The sequence below is a fragment of the Haemorhous mexicanus genome, chromosome 19, assembly GCF_027477595.1.
Source record: "Haemorhous mexicanus isolate bHaeMex1 chromosome 19, bHaeMex1.pri, whole genome shotgun sequence".
In the NCBI taxonomy this organism is placed as follows: domain Eukaryota; kingdom Metazoa; phylum Chordata; class Aves; order Passeriformes; family Fringillidae; genus Haemorhous; species Haemorhous mexicanus.
Window position 1 is genome coordinate 9,404,750 of NC_082359.1, and position 18,136 is coordinate 9,422,885.

The following is an 18,136-nucleotide window of genomic DNA, read 5'->3' on the forward strand; positions in this document are numbered from 1 at the left end:
GGGCTTTCCTGGAGCACGAGCTCCACCTGCCGCCGCCCTCCGAGCCCGGCCCGGTACCGCCGGGTGCCCCCGCAGCGCTCCCCCCGCCGGCCCCCGGGGCTGCCCCGGCTCGGAGGCTCCGTGGGCTCCGTGCCCGCCCTGCTCCCCGCGCTGGGTGATGGCACCGCACCCCCAGAGCCACCAGCCGGGGTGCCCGGAGATGCCCAGAGGTGCCCGGCCTCCTTCTCCCCTCCGCCCACCCAGGACCCCCCCCGGTCCCGCCACACCCCCGGTGACTCCGGTGCCTCAGCAGGATGCTGAGGTGGCCGCGGTGAGAACGGCCTGTCCTGGCCCCCCATGCCCCCCATACTGCACCCCCAGCCCAGCCTCACACGGTTCCCCTGTCCCCCATGCTGCTCAAAGACAGAAGACAAAGACAGCGAGGTGGTTGCACACTTGCCATGTTCACAGTAGACTTTACAGGCAGGGGGGACATCCTCGGGGCTGTGGGGACATCCTCGGGGCTGTGGGGACATCCTCGGGGCTGTGGGGACTTATGGGACTCGTGGCCAGTGCCCAGCCAGCGTGGCTGTGCCCACAGAGCAGGGGCAGCCCTGACCAGCTTGGGCTGGAGCAGCCTGGGCAGGACAGTGTCCCCAGGGCTGCACCTCTGCCCGTGTCACTGCTGGGCTGCCCTGGCCACACGTCCACCACCACAGCTGGAAGCCCCTCTCCACACAGCTCTGGGGACACCAGCAGAGAGGGATGGACAGACAGACAGACCAACTCCTGCCAGCCACGGAGACTGGGGAGCAGGGACAGGGAGCCCAAAGGTGCAGGAGCAGAGCAAAGAAGTGACCTGGTTTTTTGGTGGAGCCTCTCTGCCCTCCTGCCCTGCTCTGAGCGGGGAGCAGCCACCCTCAGGCACTGGGGGCCTGTCCCCACTGTGCAGGCTGTGCAGGGTGACATTGCCAGCTGCATCCTCTTGTGGTCCCACAGCTTCCCTGGATAATCAACCTGGGGAGGTCCCCCTGGGCACAGGGGGGCTGCTCTGGAGCAGAAAGGGGGGGTCTGTGGGGTGGGGAGGAGAGTCCTTCACAGAGATGGGCTCTGACAACTCCAACCCAGTGCTGGTGATGCTCCTGTCCTGTGCAGGAGCCCTGAACCTGCCCACTCTGGGCCCAACTTGGCTTGTCCTCCTGTCCCATTCCTGTCCCATTCCTGTCCCTGTGCTCCCCACTCTGCCCCGGTCTCCCCCTTCCATCAAACACAGGAGCATCAGTCCTAAAACCCATCCTGGTGGCAGCTGTGATGGGGGATCAGTGGGATAAGGTGGAGGTTGGACAGACATGGAGCTGGGTGGGGAGGGGACCCCCAACAGCCTGAGAGAGACCCCTCAGCTAAAGGAGCAGGCTGGGCTTAGTGCCTTGCAGGGGTGCCCAGGGGAGGTGACAGTGTCACAGGGTCACCCAGGAGACTCCTCTGGCTCTGCCTTCCAGTGCAGGCAGGAGAGCTGTGACAGTGACATCAGCCAGTGATAGTGGGTGGCCTGGGCAAGCCCTGGCCATGGGAGAGAGAGCTCAGGGCAGAGCCAAGAGAGAGCAGCCAGAGCTGGACCTTGCCTGGATCTGCCTCCCTGACAGAGCTGCTGTGACCCTACAACAGCCAGGTCTGGGATGTCCTCATGAGCCAGCAGCACAGGGCCACCATCCTCTGCTGGCACACAGGGACAGCTTGGCTCTGTCCTCCTGGTCATGGCACTCTGAATGCTGTCAGTGCCTTGTCATGTGCCAAACCCCCAGCAGCAGGCCAGGGCCTGGATCCTTCACCCTGGCAGGGTCCCTGGAGAGGCAGGGGACCTTCATCTGGCTGACAGATGGACAGAAAGCAAAGGCCAGGCTGTGCCCCCATCACCTGATGGCAGAGCCCCTGTGACACCCACTGCCCACCCCTGTCCTTGGCTGGGCCCAGGGGAGCCTGCAGTGGGATGGTGACACAGAGCTGAGTTAGTCAGGGCCACGCTGCCAGCAGCGGCTTCCACATGCACCAGGCACAGGAGAAACTGTGGAGAGACACAGGGGGGGAAGAGAGGAGCCCAGGAGCACCAATGCTGGGAGCAGGACGAGAACATTCCCCATGACAGGTGACCTGGGGCCTCAGGAGAGCCCCGAGCTCAGGCTCATGGCAACAGCTTTGCTCTGTGGCTGAATCTCTTTGCAAACTGGGTTTGCTGGGCCTCTACAGCCATTAATGGCTTTGTACTGCCCTATTGCCACTCAGCCTCTTCTCCTCATTGTGCCCACGTGAAATTTGTTGGAAAACAGGCCAAGAGGGAAATATTCAAAGTGCCCCAGGCTGAGCATCTATCTTCTTTCCCATGGTACCAAACAGGAGCCAGGGATGCTCAGCAGCACGGAAAATCGAGTGCTGCAGGTGAGTAAGTCCAGGAGGAGCCACTGTCACTTGTCATGGCAAACAGCACCCGAGAGGCAAAGTGCAAAGAGAGTTGTTAGTAGCAAGAGAGGAACAGTCAGGGAGAATTAGTACAGTGGGAACAGAAGTACAGGTTAGTAACAGAAGCAGGGCGCTGGTCTGCCTTAGAGGACACACACACTGGAAGAGAAATGAAGAGAAAAGCAGCAATGGTTAGTTTGTTTAATTCAGTTCAGGAATGTGTTAGTAACAGAGATCTACTGGCTTAAAAAGGAACTGAAAAGCTTCTGCTGATAAAACCGTTTTAGGCTCCTAGTCAGCAACAGGCTCCACAGGCAGGGCTGGGCAGGGCGTGTGGGGAGAAACCCTCTCCTCGTGCTGCCGAGGGCTGCCCGGGCCAGGGGCTGCTGGTCCCTTCTCCTGACCAGGGCAGGGGCTGCTGGTCCCTTCTCCTGACCAGGGCAGGGGCTGCTGCTCCCCTCTCCTGACCAGGGCAGGGGCTGCTGGTCCCTTCTCCTGACCAGGGCAGGGGCTGCTGGTCCCCTCTCCTGCCCAGGGACCAGCAGTCCCCTCTCCTGCCCAGGCCAGGGCTGCCTGCACAGGCAGGAGCTGCCCAACACCCCTCCTGCCCAGTGCTGGGCAGCCAGTCCTCTCTCCAGGGCTGCCCCTGCCTGTCCCTGCCTGTGCAGCCTGGCTCTGACACCTGGCACCTTCAAACCCTTTTCCAGCTTTTCTGTTCCCCTTTAAAGGCAGCGCTGCTGCCGTGGTTAGTGGGCATGAGGCAGGGCTGCTGTGGGTTAGTAGGGCATGCGCTGGGCTGGTTAGTGGGTTAGTCCGTGTGCCAGGGGCTGTGGCAGCCCCAGCGAGGGCACAGGAGTCCCAGCAGGTTAGTAGGTTAATATTGGCAGCATGCAGAGCCAGGCCTGTCAGCAGCAGGGCTCTGGCTCACAAGAGCAGGAGGCGGTTTTGGGCTTTGGCATTTGGGAAGGTGTTAGTAGAGGGTTTAGCTGGTGTAACAGAACCTGTCCCTGGATGAAATGCTCAGCAGGCATCTGCCCCTCTGATCCCTGCCAGGGAGGTACCAAAGGCTCCTCACAACACGGGCTTCCCATCCCTGGTGCTGGGAAAGGTGTGAGACAGGATGCATGGAGGACACAGCCCCAGCAGTGCCTAAAGGACTCCAAAGGAGCTGGAAGAAGCAGAGGAGGAGGGGGTGAAAGAATCACTGGTGGTGTCTGGGGTAAGGCTCCAACAGAGACCACGACAGCTGCTCCAGGACTGACCCAGCTCCCACTGCACGTGCAGGGAGGAGGAGGTCCAGCAGGGAAAACCACCATAGAGCAGAGGAAAGGTGACCCACAGCTTACCCCCTCCCCATCAGAAGCTGCCTCTCTGTGGGGCTGAGCAGTGCTCCAAGGGCTGCAGGAGGACTGTGCCCCAAAAAACAGGGCTGGGACGGGGCACCCAGGAAAGCCTCTGCCCCGAGTCCCTCTGGATCCCCTCCTCCCACAGCCTGAGCTCCTCTGGTCTCCAGGAGACACTTTTCCAGTTTGGGCTTCAAGGCTGTAACACCTGCCATGAGCTGTGTCTGCCCCCAGCCCACTGCACCCCCTGTCATTGTGCCTGTGTGGGGACACGGGCCCGAGTGGCTGCTTGGTGAGGACAGGGTCCCACCCACTTACAGGGCCACTGCAGAGGCCATGGCAGGAGGATTCACTGCCCCTGCTCCTCCCCAAGCCCCAGGATGATCCACACACCAGGTGTTTCAGAAAGCACCAGGACTTCACCAGGGCAGGATCAGTGGGGACAAACAGAGCCCCTTTGGGCTCTGCCCATCGTGTCACCATGAGGAGCTGGCACAGCTCTGCCCCCACTCCCTTTTCCTTCTTCTTCCTCCTACTCTGTGCTCAGGGGAGGGGACAGGCCTGGGGGGAGCAGTGGGAGGCAAGGACACCCCAGCACCTTGCAGGAGAACCGTGTGCATGCTCAGCCCCGTGTCCTCAGGTGTGACCACCGCAGTCTCCTGGGCCGTGTCCCCCGCAGTGGCCAGGCTGGTGGCTCCACGCCATGGCAGTGGGTACCAGGGTGCTCTGCTGGGGCCAGCCTGGCTCTGGCATCATGTCCTGGTGGTGATGGCAGCTTCTGAGCCTGGCTCCCCTCTGGACATGGTCAGTCTGGCCAGGCAGGAGCTGGGCCATGCCCCTGGGGTGGTGGCACTGAGGAGCAGAGATGCTGTGAGACCCTGGGCTGTGGAAGCCACCCCCTCCCCACTGCTGGGCACATGTGGGGGACACATCCTCTCATGCAGGTGGCCCTTGGGATGGTGTGAACCCCTGCACCCCGTTGGGGCCTGGGGAGAACCCTCCAGGAGATGGGGCCCTGAGGGGGAAGGATGATCCCGATTTCCCAGCACCTCCCTGCTCATGAGGGGTGGAAGAGCATGGGGCTGGCACTACCTGTGTCCCCTCCCCAGAGTCCTACCTGTGGTCACCAGCTACCGGAGTGCTGTGCAATGTCCCCTGTTCCACGTGGCTCTGTGCCCTGGGGGCAGCGAGGGGACTGTGTGAACAGACCTCAGGTCAGTCATTAGCAGCTGCAAAAGAAACAACCAACGCAGCAAAGGGAGAGAAACAGGGCACTGTCCTCAGGCACAGCCCAGCCAAGCAGGCAGGAGTCTGGCAGGAGGGTTGGACATGGACCTTCCTGTCCCTGTCCCCTTGCAGGGTGAAGGAGCTGAGCCAGGCACAGGGGGGGCATTGGAACCACCACACCAGAAATGGTGGCAATGCCCCAAACTGTCCCTACCTCACTGGAAGCAGGGATTGATTGCCACTGCCACTTCTGCTGCCACCTCTGCCCCTGCCCTGGGGTAAAGCTGAGCCACGGGGACCCTGTGGTTCCACAGGCACTGGTTAAACTGGGACAACTGGCAGTCACAGCCATGAGTGCTGCTCCATCTCCTCGGGGATTTGGGGACACGTGGCCGGTGCCAGCAGCCAGCCCACATCTCTGCCCTGCCCTGCCCTGCCCTGCCCTGCTTGCCTGGGCAGACCAGGACGGCAGCCGGTCCCGGGGGAGCCGGGCCGTGATGACTCTGCAGTTCAGCTGCGGAGCCGCTCCTGCTTCCCACGGCTCGTTGTCACCACACGCTGCAGGCGCTGCCGGCAGGACAGTCCCTGCCGTGGGGACATCACGTCCGGGCGGCGTTTGCAGCCCAGCTGCGGTGGGGCCGAGCAGAGGGAATGAGCTGTGGAGATGGCACTGAGCTTCTGGCACATGGATCCCCTGCTGGATTCGAGCGGGAGGTGCCTGTGCTGGGGCAGGATGGCCTCTGTGGCCTGGGAATGAAGCACATCCCAGGGGACAGGGAGGGAAAAACAATTTTGTGCAGACAGGACTCATCTAAACACTCGTCTTGGGCGTGAGCTTCAGCTGCCCCTGCCACAGTCGTGGGTGCCACATACAGTGGCCCTGGGGGCTGGACACCCGAATTAAATGGGGCTAAACCCCCTCCTCGAGTGAGGAGAGAGGGAGGAAGAGGAGCACAAGCTTCACTGCGGGCAGGAGCAGGGAGATGAGGGCACAACAGGCGAGAGATCCCAGAGAGATGATCTCTGGGATGTGGCATCCAGGCACCCTGAGCCCCACATCCCAGCAGGGTGGGCAGACACCCCGGCCCTGTGCCCTGCCAGCTCTGCCTGACCCTCGCTGCCATCCAGCAGAGCCCAGGCTCTGGCACAGCCCAGGCTCCGGTGCTGCTGCAGGGGTGCCGGGCACTGCTGCCTTTGTCTGCAGCTCTGGGGCTGGGCAGCCCGGCAGAAAAGGGGTGTGAGGGTTGTGAAAGGCTCCTTGCAAGCCCACAGCGCCTGAAAATCTGATTATTTCTGGGCTCCTTCTGGCTCCCAGGCAGGACCTAGCCGCACACACAAAAGGCTGCGAGACAATGAGGGAGAGAAAATGGCTCCGCAAGAAGAGCATCTGCCAGGTTAACGCTGAGGAGAGGGAAGGGCTGGGCTGTGCCCTGGGGCTGCTGGCCCCAGCCTCGCCTCTAACCCCCGCCTAGGATCATCAGCTTTAGGAGAAAATGGGGGCTTGGAGACAAAGCACTAAAACAGCATTTTGGCTACAAATCCTCCCAGGAGCATTGAAAATCAGGCAAGAATCCATTTACCTGGCAGGAGCCCTATTCTTGATGAGGATTCTGGAAAAAAAAAAAAAAAATACAAACAAGCGGTGCAGCAGTTAGTTCTGATTTGGGGGAGGGGGCTGCAGTCGGTGTCCGGGGGGGGGGCCAGGCTGCCCAGCGCTACCACAGGACCGGGATCACCGGGATCGCCCGCCGGGCCGGGATGTGCCGGGAACACGCTGCAGGATGCGCGGCTGCTCCTGTCCTAACAAAGGGAGGGGGCCCGGCCTGGCACCCCCGGGGAAGGAGGGGATCCTACCGGGGGGGAGCTCTCGTGGGGTTATTTATAACTAATGAATATTATATTGAGAAGGGGCGTATTTTCTGGGCATGGAGAGGAGGCAGCAGCCGCATCCGCCTGCTCCGCACCTCCCGGAGCGATGCCCGCAGGACCCCCCGTGTCCCGGGGCGACATCACCCCCGCTCCCGCCCGGAGGTGGGGGCGGTCCCCGGGCTCCCCGCTCCCCCAGACCCCATCCCCGTCCGCAGGGAGCGGAGCCATGTCCGCGGTGCGTTACCTGCTCCCGGGGGGCCGGGCTGGGGCTGGGGGGCGCCGGTTCCGCTCGCTCCTGCCCGCCGCGCCGCTCCTTTGTGCTGGAGCTTTCCCAGAGCATCCCTGAGGAAGAGGCGGCCAAGCAAACTCCTCCTCCAGCAGCCCCCGGCCCCCCCGGCCCTACCTACGGATGCTGCAACTCGCATTAAATTTTAATGCTGGAAATGCGGCCGAGTCACCTTTTCCCCGCACAGCTCCCGCGCCGCTCCCGCTGCGGGAGACCCTGGGGACCCTTTTGCTACGGCAGCCGCTGCAAATGCCACTGTCATCCCCTGCCAGGCATCGCTCGCCGTGAAGTCACGGGCTCCCCACAGCCATGGATGTGACCCAGGGGACGCGGGACAAGGGGGGGCAGGGGCTGTGGGGCACACCCCTGGGGACACGGTGGCAGGATGAGCCCGGGCTCGGTGGGGACAGATGGCAGACAGACCAGCCCGGCTTGGGGACACAGCCCTGTCCAAGGACAGCCCCCCCATGCTGGGGCCAGCTCCCCTCCCGTCCGGGGCTTGTGACAGCCCCTCCGCAGCGCTCTGCAGCTGCTGGGCTCCCGCATTGTTCTCCAAGTCCCCGCCGGCTCCCCGGGGACCCCCTGGTCTCGCCGCCAGCTGCCCACCGTGCCTGGCCATGTGCTGGCCCCGCTCCCGGACCCCGGGTCCCCCCAGGGCTCTGGAGCTGCGCAGAGACGGGGGGGTACCCAGGGCGGGGGGTGACAGGAAGCTCCGCTCCTCGGGTCTCCCTGGCTGCCGGCCCCGGCCGGGTTTGCCCTGGGGAGCAGGAGGCTTTCATTCAGCCCATCCCACAACTTTTTGTTTCTTCTTCTATTTAGCCTTTTTTAATTGTGATTTCCTGCGGAGAGAATCCCTTGCTGGGCAGCATTCCCTCCGCTGGTGGCCTTGCTGCTGCAAATGTCATGGATGGGACATTTTCACCACATCAAACATTTCCTCCAGAGCTCTTCTGAAATGAGGATTTTTTCCAGAGCAGCCTTTCCCGGCTGCATTTCCAGCTTTGGCTGCACACTGGGTGTGCAGGAGTGAGGGATGGGTGGCGGGATGGGTGCAGAAGTGTGTACAGGTGGGTGAGAGTGCTGGGATGGGTACAGGGTGTGCATGGACACAGGCATACGTTCACACTGGCTTGATCCTACAGCTCCTTTCAGCGCCTAGCAGGTGCTGGAAGAGCAGATGGTGTCTGTGGGGTGGTGGGATGCGGGGGTCCTGCAGAGCCCCTGCACCTGGGCAGAAAAATTCCCCTCCACCTCATCCCTGCCGCTGCAGAGCCCCACTCTGCCCCCGGGAGTGGCATCACTCCCGGCCACGCTCCCCCATGGCCCTCATCCCCAACTGCCAGCGCCGCCTTGGACAACTGAGCCTTTATTGAGCTTTGTCCCCGCTCAGGGGACAGACGGGGCCCGGGGCGGGGGGGCTCCGGCACCGCGGTCACTGCTGGACCCTGCGGATGGACTGGACCTGGCCCGTCTGAGCGTGGGACCCCCACTCCCGCACGTGCTTGTACTCGCCCGCGGGGCTGTCGCTCTCCAGGAGGTACTGGAAGCCCCGGTAGCCCGGGTACTGCGAGCAGACCCACCTGCGACAGAGCAGAGAGCGGCGGTGGCTCGGGGCTGGCGGCACCGCGGAGCCCCCGCAGCTGCCAGAGCGTCCTTGGCCCCGCTGCGCGCCCCGGCGGTCCCGGCAGGCTGCGAGCCCCGGGTACTCACGCTCCGGAGCGGACAAGGAAGGAGCCCACGGTGCTGCTGCCCCAGCCCAAGGCGGGCAGCGAGGGGCAGTCGTCGCTCATCTCTGCCCTCTTGCCCTGGAAGTTCTCCTCCTCAAAGAGCATCAACCTGCTCCGTCCGTGGTCCTGCGGCCGAGACGGGCACGGCTTTGGCACTGCCACCCTGGCCAGCGGTGGGCAACGGGGGGAGCCGGGGCGGGGGCACTTACGGCGCAGGCGATGGGGCGGAAGGAGCACATCCTCTCCACGTGGTAGGCGTTGCTGCCGCTCCACGCCTCCCAGCACGGGTACTCGCCGCGCTCCAGCACGAACTGCTGCCCCTGGAAGCCGCAGTGCTCGAAGCCTGCCCACCTGCCGGGGCGGGAGGGGTGAGACCCACGGCGTGCCCAGAACCCCACTCACAGCCGGGCTGTGCTCGCTGCGCCCAGCGGTGCCCACAGGAGGCAGCTCGGGTAGCAGAAGGCACTGGAGGCCTCCATGCTCCAACCCCCCTGCTATCCGTGGGGCCCCTCAGCACCGTGGGGTGGCAGTGCCCCGGGACCCCCACTCACGCCCCGCTCTCGATCTTGCAGGAGCGGACAGTGCTGAAGCCGTGCTCTGGGGTGCTGTAGCAGTCGGTGGTGAACTCGTGCTTCTTGCCCTGGAAGAAAGGCTCATCCCACACCACGATCTGGGGGGAATGGAGGAAGTCAGGGGGCTCTGGGGGTGCAGATATTGCAGCCCCATTCCTGGATGTTCACAGGGCATGGTGCTGGTCCTGCCTGGGCTCCTGTACCTTCCAGAGACCGGAGGATTTCTTGCAGCGGTGGCTCATGGTGGCTCTGCCAGAGCACAGGGGAAGGGCACAGTTAAAGCTGCCTCTCTGCCCAGATGAAAATGACATCAAGAGCCCTCGTTGTCCCCCTTCACCAGCAGCGTGGGGGACAACAAGGGGGTTGCTCCCTGCTGGAGTGGATGAAGAGCTCTGTGGCTCTCCCTGCCCAGCTGGAGCTGCAACCAGGGCCATGTGGAGCAGTGGGCATGTGGCCCAGTGGGCACCTGGCCCTGGCAGACATCCCTGCCCGTGCCCAGGGAAACTCCTCCTCCCACTGGCAGCTCCCTGAGCCAAAGCCCCGATGCTGGCAGGGCCGTGCTGAGCCGGGAGCACTGCAGAGGCGTGCCCACAGTGACCATCAACCCCTGCCACTGCTACAGCCAGGGACAGCCCCCGATACCCCAACCCCCACCACAGCTCCCGGTGCTGAGGAGAGGTCTAGCCCTGGATCTTGGATGTTCCTCCATCTGTTCCCACAGCTGCTCACTCCCAGGCCCCACCATGGGCATGGGGCAGCTGCCCCAGGCTCCAGCGCTTACCTGGGGTGAGGCACTGGTGCCCAGGGAGGTGACATGTCCGGCAGCCTCCGGCTGGGTTTTTATAGCCTCCAGATAGAGACAGAGCCCAGGGGAGCATTACTGAAACCCCTAACTCAGCACATGGCGGGGAGGAGGGACCGGCCAGAACAAAGGCGCCGTGTCAGAGACGCTGATGAGCCGGGACGTCGAGCTGGCCCACCAGGCACGGGCTCTGACCCCCACCCCACAGCTCCAGGGCTGGGGCATCGCCCCCAGGCCCTGCCAGCGCTCCTGCCATGTGCCCTCCTTGGCGTGGGGCTGGGCTGGGGCCGTGTCCCAGCTCTGGCAGCGCTCCCCCTGCCCGCAGGCAGTGCTGCCTGCACTGGGGGCGTGGGGAGGTTTCCTCACCCCTTTCTGGGAAGTGGGAGGAAGGACACATCTCCACTTGCTCTCCCTGCAAGGGCAGAGCAGTGCTACCCTAAATCTGGGGTGGCTTGTTGCAGGCTGGGCACACAACAGCCATGGACACCATAAGAAGTGGGGACCAGGGGCCTGGAAAGTGGTGGTGGGGGGTATAAAAGGCACAGGGGGGGGGGAAAAGGCACATGACTTGGGAAGTCATGCTCCCTGCAGCATCCTCCTGCCTCTGTGTGCTGGAAAGACCCTGCTGCCCCCACATTTTGGGGACTTAACACCTTCCAGCTTTGCTCACAGTGACCCATACACTCACAAAACATCCCGGGGTGGTGCCAGGGCTCCAAAGGCTGGGCAGAGGCACCCACTCAACCTGCCCCTCAGAGCAGGCAGCAGGCAATGGAAGGTCTTGAGTCCAATGGGAAAACCCGTGTCCACAGGGAGTGCTGTGTTTTGGGACAGAGTTTGCTAGAAAACTGCCAGGAGGCTGAGGCAGAGTCCCCCTCATGCAGCTGCAGCAGCCCTGTGAGCCCTGGGCACCATGGGGGAGGCAGAGCAGGGCAGCTGGGGAGGCTCAGCACAACAGGCTGCCCTAGGGCACAGCAGGGCTGCACGGGCTGTCCCTGCCACCTGCAAGCCCAGCAAAAGCCCTCTTGGCACTGGCACAATTTGTCCCTGGCCTCTCGCTGTGGCCTGAGCTAAACTCAGCTTGTGCTGGTCAACAGTGACCACCACTCACTCGCTGTCCACGCCATGTCCTGGCAGTGTGACATGGTCACTGGAGCCTGTGCCCCCACGGTGGCACTCAGTGCCAGGCAGGGATGCAGCAGCAGGAAATCCACAGGCAGTGGGACTCACCAGGACAGAACAAACCCTCATGCCCATGGCCTCTGTGGCCACACTGTGACAGCTCTATCTGCTTTTAGGGCAGCTCTTTGCTGTGTTGATGCTGTGCATCTCTGTGCCAGGGAGGGATGGGGCAGTGAGAACGCAGGGTCCATGGCAGGGCAGAGATTTTGGGTCTGGGGTCTCAGGAATGGCCAAGGATTGATCCCTGCTGTCAGCCCTGGCTCAGGGAAGCCTACAGGGATGTTGGGTGCTCAGTAAGGAGCAAAGCAGCCTTCAGGAGCAGAGCTTGGCCCCTCTGAGCTGGTTTTCCAACACCAAGGTTCAAAGGTGCTGGGGATTGGGAGGGGAAGCAGAGCCAGGAGCAGGGGGTGGGTGAGACCTGGTGATTAATGCCCAGGAGGCACAGGGGAGGCAGCACAGGGAGAGCACCCATGCTGGCTCTGGGAGGAAGAGAGGGCAGATTAAATTAGAAATCTGGATAAAAACCATGGAAACGAGCACAAATTGAGATCGTGAATCATAAAACACTGCTCAGTATCAAGATGAGAACCAGAGTGATCCAGTGCCCAGGGTGACGGGGCAGCAGACCCCACACCCAGCCATGTCACAGGCACAGCACACCTCCTGAAAAACCTCGGGAAAAGAAGGGCTCAATACATTCTTTTTGTTGGGGATTTTGTGCAATGGCCCAGAGGGTGCAGCTGGATCCCACCACTGCTGGGTGGCACATGAGAGGAACAAAAGAGGAGGGCAGCACACGGGGCTCTGAGCCCTGTGCCTGCACACCCCCGGGTGAGGCACTGCTGGCGCTGGAAGCTGCGGGAAGCTGAGGGTGCTGGACGGGGTGTGGAGATGAAGAAAAACTGATCAGAGGCTCAGAGGGACTCAGGGGAAGGTCCCCTCGAGGTGCCATGGGGTGGGGGAGATGTGGCACCAGAGCTGCTGCGGGGACTGGTGCCAGTGCATCCCCAACCAGCCACCTCATGACCCTCCTGCACCAGTCAGTCAGAACTGATGCTCCAAAACCATGAATGTGGTGGTGGCAGAACCAGGGGTGGTACAGGGTGACCACATCACGGGGAAAATGGGCTAAAAAGCAAAGGAAGAAGCCTGCCAGTGAGCAGGGATATTCCCAAGGGAGAGCAAACACTGTTTTCAGGCACTCAGGTGGTTCGGAAAGTGTCAGCTTCGATTACACATCCTTTGGAAAAAAACCTGACTTCTGAAGCATTTCAGAGCATTTCAGGTCTCTCTTTCTGGCATCTTCAGGGCAGCGCTGCCGGTGCTTGCGGGCACGGGGAGAGGTTCAGTGTTTGGAGGGGAGGACGGGGCACAGCGCGGCCTCAGGCCGGGCACGGCGGGGCTGGGAGCGGGGTGTCGCCGCGGGCCCGGGGCCGGGGCGCTGGGCACGGGAGGTGTTTCTGTGCCGGTGCCGGCGCTGGCCGGGCCGTGCCAGGGCTATATATGCCCTGCCGGGGCGGCCGCACGCGGGGCAGCGGGTGCCGGGCGCGCTGCAAAGTGGCACGGTCAGGTCTTCTGTTGTGCCGGGGGCACAAAGGAAAGTGCTGGGTTCAGCGGCTGGGCACGGGGCCGGGGAGAGGCTTCCAGCTCGCCCAGCGCTTTGCAGGATGTGATGACTGGGCGGCCGCGCAGACACTGATGAGCTGGCAGTTCCTTTGTGAGCCCGCCCGGGGGTCTGCCCTTGCCAGGCTATAAAGTGGGGGCCTCGCGGCGCCCCGAAACACAAGCCCGCTCACTCCAACAAGAAGCAGCAGCTGCCCAGGTAAGAGGACTAAGTCCCCGGACACCGGGCTGCAGCGGACCCGAGGTGGGGAGAGGGAAACTCAGGGTCTAAGCCATGACCACCGCTGTGGTGGTCACGTCTGGGAGCACCTCTGTGCCCAGCGTCCCACCGCCCTCCACTCCCCGGGGAGCTGCTGCTGACACTCACCTGCGGGGCCACAGCAGGGTGCCAGCTGCAGGGCCTCAGCAGATCAGGGCTGTCCCCTTCCCACTGCTCACATGCTTCCCCGGTGCCCCCCGGGCTCCCAGGTGCACCCCGTGCGGGATGGCCCTGGTGCCCCGCACAGCATCAGGCCCCATCCCTGGGCACTTCTACAGTGCTGGGACCATGCTCAGGGCTCTCCTGACCACAGAAGGAGAGTGTGGATTCCAGGACCTCCTGTGATTCCCCTGGTGAAGGCAGGATCCTTGCCTGTGCCTGCTGGAGAACCTTCCAGCAGCTCCTCTCATGGCCCTGCCCACCCACCCCATGGAGAGTCCCCATCCAGATGTTACCGTTCCTGGGGTGGGTTGTGGGTGCCCACATCCATTCCTCCCTCTAACCTGCTGCTGGTGCCCTGTCACAGACTTGAGCCCACCACCGCGATGTCTGAGACCACAAAACCCGCTGCTCCCGGCCAGGCTGCGGATGACAAGGAGAAGGCAGCTCCTGCTCCAACCCCATCCCTTGACCCTGCTCCTGTCGCAAACAGCAAGGGCGAGGAGCCCTCCCCAGAAGCCTTCAGGGTAAGCCCTGTGGCTCCCCATGTGCAGGGACACGCTCCGGGCTGAGGGACAAGGGCAGGAGGAGATTGTTCCAGGGGGAAGGACTGAGGAAGTGTGGGTGATGCCATCCCTGCTCTGTCCCTCTGACAGCAGGCACGGGATTTGGGCAGCTGCTGCAGGAGGAACAGTCTGAAGATGCCTTGGCCAGGACAGCTTGTTGGGGACCTCAGGCTTTGGAAGTGCTCTCCCCTCGGTTGTGGTGTCAGGGCTGGCTCCTGTCACCTGCTCCCTCTGGTCACCCCCTGCATGCAGGGGTCCTGTGGGGAGGTGGAGGGGACACTAGGGGTGACAAGGCCAGCACTGAAATGCTACAGTGATGGCAGCATGCCATCAGGGCACTGCAGCAAGGCTGGCATGTTGGGCGAGTGATACGAGGGCTCCGGTGACACTGTGCCAGGCTGAGAAGGCCAAGGTGCAGACAGAGCACCTGGAGAAGCAGCTCCTTCCCACCAGTGTGGGCACCAGCAGCAGCAAAACCAGGGGTAGGATGAGGCCATCTTGGAGCAGGATAAGCTGTTGGGGGGAGCCTTCCTGTGCTCAGCCTGTGCTGGGCATGCCTGTGCACAGAGCCCAGCTCAGCATGGGTGGGCACCAGAACTGAGAAGCTGCAGGAAGGCTTGGAGAGCCGAGGAGCAGTGGGCTCAGGCAGTGGTCACCCAGGACCAGCCTGCCCTCCCTGTGAGTGCCTGTCCTCATCCAACCCTTTCCTTGCACCCCCAGATTGTTGTCTTCGACCAGGAGAACTTCCAGGGCAGGCAGATGGAGTTCACCGCCGAGTGCCTGAACCTGGCTGACCGTGGCTTCGACCGGGTGCGCAGCGTCATTGTCACCTCCGGACCGTAAGTGACCCCAGCCACGGAGGGGGCTGTGACCCTGGGGATGTTCCCGGTGGGTGGGGACACAGCCCTGGGTACAATGTGATGTTCAGGGACATTTCCCTGCTGCTTGGGCAGAGTGCAGCAGGGCCAGAACAGGAGCAGAGTGGGCATCCCGGATCTCCTTCGAGGAGAACGGGAGGGCCAGGATGGGTGGGAAGGATGCCAGGGCCACGTGCAAAGCAAAGGGCACCAGAGGCAAAGCCAGGGGCTGAGGAAACATGTCCATCATTTCAGCCACCTGGAGCTGTGCATGGAATACAAGGGACCTGAAGATTTTAGAGAAGTCAAGGTGAAATGAGGTGGGACCCTTGGGCCAGGATGGAGCAGGCAGGGACGGGCAGGGACAAGCACCCGCCTGCACCCAGGCAGCTGAGCAGCAACAAGGGGGCTGGGCAGGTCTCAAAGCCGTGGGAACAGTTGACACAGGCAGGGACAAAAACGATCCCCAAAGCAGATAACTGAGCAGACAGATGATCTCCATGTTGAAAGAGCATCCCACCGTGCCGTGCCTGGCTGGAAACAGCATACCCAGGAATGCAGGGGGCCTGGTAGAGCTGTGGGGAGGATGCACAGGACATGGCTTGTCCTGACAGTATCCCTGAGGGACCAGGAGGGTGACCTGGAATGACACTATGCAGAAGCTATGACTTTTTTATTAGAATACCCAACTCTTCTTGAAACAAATGGGGGATGGAACAGCCTGGAAGGAGCTCAGATATGATACCTGGGAAGCTGCATTAGGCATAGAAAGGGTGAAAGTGGGAGGAGAGATCTTGGGTATCACTGGGGTCCTTAGAAGCTTCTTGAGAGTCACTGATGGAACTCTGCACCCAAAAATGTGCTTAGGGAAAGACAAAAGCAAAACAACCAAGCTGAGCTTTAGCAGCCAGCTTGAAGCTGTGCAGCCTGAGGTACCTGAACACATCTCCTGCCAGCAGGAAAACCCCTGCTGGCATCTGCAGGAAGAGCTGTTCTGCAGGGAAAGGGGAAGCAGCAAATGCAGAACTGTTGTGGTGCTGGGGGCTTCAGGAGCCCCACACCCATGACATTCCCAGCACCACAGCACCTCGTGGCTCTGCTGAGGAGGTGACATTGCAGCTGGGTGAGCCCCACTCCCAGCAGTGGGATGGGTGCCAGTGCTGGCTGGGCTGGAGCAGTGAGGCGTGTGGGCTTGCCAGGGTTACACAGCCCAGGCAGGAGGGACAACAGAGTCCTGAGCTGACTCTGTGGGGTCACCAGCTGTGCAGGGGTCCTGCTGCTCCCCTGCTGAGGAAGAGGAGCACTGTGAGTGCTGGTGCCTGCTGCAGGTTTGGACACTCACACACCAGTGAGCTTCCAGCCAGGAGCCCACAGATCAATGCTGGCTCTGCACAGGCCACAGTGCCTGGTCCATGAGAAAGGTGGGAGCAGGGTGGTGGGGCCTCAGCCTTTCTGGAAACTCCTCCACTGTCCTGCAAGCTGGCTGAGTAGGAAGGGAACACCTGGGTGGCACCTGACCCACTCTTTGCCCACCTCTCTCCCCAGCTGGGTGGCCTACGAGCAGGCCAACATGCGTGGGGAGATGTTCATCCTGGAGAAGGGCGAGTACCCTCGCTGGGACACCTGGTCCAGCAGCTACCGGAGCGACTGCTTCATGTCCATGCGTCCCATCAAAATGGTGAGTGCTGGGGAGCAGAGATCCTGGTGGGGTCTGCCCAGGGCTGTGTGCTCGATGCCTCACTGCAGCAAAGCTCCATGGCTTTGGCCACACTGCCCAGCACCCTCCCTCTGTCTTCCCCAGGAGGCTGAGGACCACAAAATCTCCCTCTACGAGTCTGCTGACTTCAAGGGCAACAAGATGGAAATCCAGGAGGACGACGTGCCCAGCCTCTGGGCTTATGGCTTCTGCGACCGCGTGGGCAGCGTGCAGGTGCCCAGTGGAACGTAAGCTGGGCTGCACTGGCAGCTGCCTCGTGCCAGGCTCCCTGTCCTCCCTAACCAGCTGCTGTGGGCTCTCTGGCAGCCAGAAAATGCTGCATGGCTGGTCTTGGTGGCACGGCTGTTTCTGGTGGCATGGCAGTTTCGGTTGGCGTGGCTGTTTTGGGTGGTGTGGCTGTTTTGGGTGGTGTGGTTGATTCTAGTGGTGTGGCCCATCCCCCAGAGGTTGGTGGCCAGCACAGGGATGCCCCACCAGCCCCCCTGAGCACCCACCAGCCATGTGGCTGCTGCCTGGAGTGGCCGACCCCACTCAGGTGCCCTGTGTTTGCTTTTCCCACAGTTGGGTCGGGTACCAGTACCCTGGCTACAGAGGCTACCAGTACCTCTTTGAGACTGGAGACTTCCGACACTGGAATGAGTGGTCTGCCTTCCAGCCCCAGATCCAGTCCATCCGCCGCATCCGGGACATGCAGTGGGACCAGAAGGGCACCTTTGTCACCCCCGACGCGCCCTCTGACTGAGCGTGCTGCCTGCTAGCTACGAGTCCCGGGCCCCGTGGGGCACCCCCGCCTCCCCTCGCGCTCGCCTGCCCAGCACTTTCCTTGTACATTGCACATTCCCTGGATGTACTCTACCTTGTGAGGCAAATTAAAAAAAAAACAGAAGATTAGAACTGCTCGGGGGTCGGTGGTGCATGAACGCGGCTCCGCTTGTCCGGGATGTGCCAGCCTTGCGCTGGAGCCGGGGGGGACACGGAGGAGGGGGGTTTTGCCAGGGAATTGTCTCATGCAGAAACTCCCCGCGCTGGGGTTGGGACACAGGAGATCCTCGATGTGGGGGAAGGGTAGGGCAAAGGCTCTGCAGCCCAACCCCATCAGCCTCCGTGGGTACCCTCTCAGTTGGGAGACTCGGGGTGCCCCGGGAGCTGAGGAATCAGGGCGGGTTCCTGGCTCTGTCCACGGAATCCAGGACGGGCTCCTGGCTCCGTCCACGCCTGCGGGACCGGGGGGATACGAGGGGTCCTGGGTCCCTGCCCGCGGGATCCACCTGGGCACGAATTAACAGCCGATATTGCAGTCAATCAAAGACCGATTCACTTTCAAGGAGGTTGTTTTTACCCCTCGGATGCTGTCCCTCCCCACCGAGCACTTCTTTGCGGCCTCATTCCCCCTTCCCATCCCGTTGCCTCCCGGTGGGGCACCTCGGGTGGCATTTCTTTGCGCTCCCACGCCGCTAATTAGCGACGGCGGTGATTAATTACAGCGATAGCAGTGACGGCAGGGCGCTGCACAC

General features: G+C 62.4%; 3 protein-coding genes across 3 annotated transcripts; 1 reads left to right on the forward strand and 2 right to left on the reverse strand.

Moving 5' to 3' along the window:
- Positions 1-423: 423 nt before the first annotated feature.
- Positions 424-6,887, reverse strand: LOC132336334 (uncharacterized). The gene is made up of 2 exons (XM_059863732.1): positions 4,894-6,887; positions 424-4,628 (listed from the first exon to the last, which is right to left on the reverse strand). Exon 2 carries the CDS (start codon positions 4,257-4,259, stop codon positions 3,339-3,341), a length of 921 nt encoding a protein of 306 aa, XP_059719715.1. The 5' UTR covers positions 4,260-4,628; positions 4,894-6,887; the 3' UTR covers positions 424-3,338.
- Positions 6,888-8,568: 1,681 nt separating this feature from the next.
- CRYBA4 (crystallin beta A4) lies at positions 8,569-9,699 on the reverse strand. Its single transcript, XM_059863616.1, has 5 exons — positions 9,661-9,699; positions 9,437-9,555; positions 9,095-9,236; positions 8,869-9,011; positions 8,569-8,738 (listed from the first exon to the last, which is right to left on the reverse strand). The coding sequence occupies exons 1-5, from the start codon at positions 9,697-9,699 to the stop codon at positions 8,591-8,593; spliced, it is 591 nt and encodes a 196-aa protein (XP_059719599.1). The 3' UTR covers positions 8,569-8,590.
- Positions 9,700-13,868: 4,169 nt separating this feature from the next.
- Positions 13,869-17,516, forward strand: CRYBB1 (crystallin beta B1). Its single transcript, XM_059863465.1, has 5 exons — positions 13,869-14,009; positions 14,769-14,887; positions 16,451-16,583; positions 16,707-16,849; positions 17,184-17,516. Exons 1-5 carry the CDS (start codon positions 13,869-13,871, stop codon positions 17,362-17,364), a joined length of 717 nt encoding a protein of 238 aa, XP_059719448.1. The 3' UTR covers positions 17,365-17,516.
- The last annotated feature ends 620 nt before the right edge of the window (positions 17,517-18,136 follow it).

Bases quoted from the DNA above. Each gene is read 5' to 3' on its own strand.
- LOC132336334 (XM_059863732.1), bottom strand. From the start codon at position 4,259: ATGGTGACACGATGGGCAGAGCCCAAAGGGGCTCTGTTTGTCCCCACT.
- CRYBA4 (XM_059863616.1), bottom strand. From the start codon at position 9,699: ATGAGCCACCGCTGCAAGAAATCCTCCGGTCTCTGGAAG. The intron at 9,556-9,660 runs GTACAGGAGCCC...CATTCCCCCCAG, and splicing joins AATCCTCCGGTCTCTGGAAG to ATCGTGGTGTGGGATGAGCC. The intron at 9,237-9,436 runs GTGAGTGGGGGT...CCGCCCCGGCAG, and splicing joins TGCAAGATCGAGAGCGGGGC to GTGGGCAGGCTTCGAGCACT.
- CRYBB1 (XM_059863465.1), top strand. From the start codon at position 13,869: ATGTCTGAGACCACAAAACCCGCTGCTCCCGGCCAGGCTGCGGATGAC. The intron at 16,584-16,706 runs GTGAGTGCTGGG...TGTCTTCCCCAG, and splicing joins CCATGCGTCCCATCAAAATG to GAGGCTGAGGACCACAAAAT. The intron at 16,850-17,183 runs GTAAGCTGGGCT...CTTTTCCCACAG, and splicing joins GTGCAGGTGCCCAGTGGAAC to TTGGGTCGGGTACCAGTACC.